The 2264-nt window shown below is 36.8% G+C and overlaps 1 protein-coding gene across 1 annotated transcript in view; it reads right to left on the reverse strand.

Moving 5' to 3' along the window:
• ndufb3 (NADH:ubiquinone oxidoreductase subunit B3) overlaps positions 1-299 on the reverse strand; it is a gene marked incomplete at its 5' end in the record, with an annotated part of 481 nt that extends 182 nt beyond the window's left edge. Inside the window, 2 exon segments of the mRNA XM_037681475.1 lie at positions 1-77; positions 171-299. Coding sequence (XP_037537403.1) covers positions 1-77; positions 171-298 — 205 coding nt within the window.
• Positions 300-2264: the final 1965 nt, after the last annotated feature.

Genomic DNA, 2264 nt, shown 5'->3' on the forward strand with positions numbered 1-2264 from the left:
ACTTAAATCCTTTCAGCAGAACGTTTCCAACAGTAATACGCTGGGCGAATTCACCGGAGTATCGCCATGCCTCGTTGCTGCAGAGGAGAGATGAAATGTGGCAGTAGTGTCAGGAAGAATTCTCTGCTACAAACAGATGTCTGATACTTCACATCTGGATAAATCCTGACCGTGCCCACGGGTCCTTGAGGCCTCTGGCTGCCAGCCTCTTCTGTGTGAACTCCAGCGGCGTTCCCTCCACCTTCCACTGCCTCCAGTCGGGCATAGACAGCTTGCCGTGGCCGTGATCACCCCCCATACTGAACAAAGCAGAACAGATTTATTCTTCAACCTTCTTTTTATCTATTAACCAAATTTAACTTTTTATAATGTCTGCTTTTGAACTGAGTCACATTTGAACTTATTCATTTCAAAAGAATCTATAACTTTACTATTATGGAGACTTTTTTTTTAAATTAAAGCAAAAACATTTCCCCCAGCACGCAATTAAAAAAAATTTAAAAAGGAACTTTTCTGTGTTTGAACTACAATAATAAACTTTAAAAGAAGTGTATGCTGCCTCAGATTTGAAATGATACGGCGCAAAAATATTTGGTTTTATTCAAAAGTGCTATACAAATCTCCAATCACCATTATTATTTTTTATTTTTTTTAAGAGAAGCGCCTCTTTTTCTAAATAGAATTTCAGTTTAGCAAAAGACGCCACTCACTCCTGGATTGTAAATATATATTTACCACACAAAGGCAGTCCGTCAGAAAAAACTGACAATAAAAACTTTAAAATCTCAGCTAAAAAAAAATCAGAATTAAAAACGTTCACAAATGGTCACAGGTAAAAATACAAATAAAACTGAGTCTGCAGTTAAAGGAGAGTGCAGAAATAACGCTGGTGTACACAAGAGACGTGTCTGATGGAACAACAAAGAATAAAAGTATAAAAAATAAACAAATCTTCAGCTGGGTAATAAAATGCAGCGCGGTCAAAGATGCCATCTGAACTTTGGAGCAAACAACTAAAATGAGATGGCTGTAAAAGATACCCACTGAGTTATAGGTCAAACAAAATTAAATGACTGTGAGGAGGAAACGAGCACATTTCCAGTCCTTCATTAGGATGGATATCGGAAGTGTCATTTAAAATTCTTCATAAAATTTACCCTGCTAAACATTATATGATAACATTTAAAAGAGACATAAATATTGATTGCAGTTTTTGTGCTGACCTTCCAGAAACTGTGACATCTTTTTTGGCACTGCCCTTTCACACGCAGGCTTTGGAAGGAGTTTAGCCGGTTTATTAATAACCATATTTTAAGGATTTTTTCCTTACATTGGGAAAATGTTTTGTTTTTCTAGATTCCCCAGAAAGGATGCTAAATGTTTTTTTAATAATAAACTTGCTAATTCTTTAGGCCCAGTTTTTCATTCATAAATGTAAATTTACTAACAAAACGCCACGCTTTCTTCATTTCATTAAGGATGTGGAATTATATGTAAAGTTAATAACAGACTCTACCAACAAAAAGGCCCTTAGGACAATTTCTATCTGTAAATCTTTGCAAATATTTGTTTAAAAATCACATCCCTGGTTGTTTGTTCATGTAAGAGTTGTGTTCGTCTCCAAACAAAAGAGAAAGTGTCTCCTCACTCTGCAAAGCTGACCTGATGCTTCTTAAGTAAATTAAAACATCATTTTTGATGACAATGGGTTTTTTTTCCTTGTGAAATCCATGTTTTAAATAATTCAAGCTGTCAGAAAAGACCAAAGAAATATTTATCTTTAATTTCACATTTTCTTCTATCTTGATCTAATAGAAACTAATAATTGTACCAGATTTAGTTTATGTTTCATTTTGAACGGGTTAATAAAATCGGGGGTTTTCCACCGCGGTGGTGTTTTCACTATTTTCTTGTTATTTCTACAGAAGCAAAACAACTTAAAGAACATCAGTTCAACAACTCAACATCTAGGCTTGATTACTGCAATTCGCTCCTGTTTGGTACCAGTCAGACCTCCATTGCACGACTACAACTGGTCCAGAATGCAGCAGCACGATTTTTAACCAGTACAGGCAAAAGAGAGCACATTACACCAGTTTTGGCCTCACTGCACTGGTTACCGGTTCACTTTCGAATCCAGTTCAAAATGCTCATGTATGTCTACAAATCACTGAACAGTGCCGCCCCCCCATCTCTCTGATCTGCTACAACCGTATGTCCCACCACGTTCCCTGAGGTCAGTGGACCAGTTGCTCCTCACAGTT

Source organism: Nematolebias whitei, chromosome 9 (assembly GCF_014905685.2).
Source record: "Nematolebias whitei isolate Nwh7 chromosome 9, NemWhi1, whole genome shotgun sequence".
Lineage (NCBI taxonomy): Eukaryota > Metazoa > Chordata > Actinopteri > Cyprinodontiformes > Rivulidae > Nematolebias > Nematolebias whitei.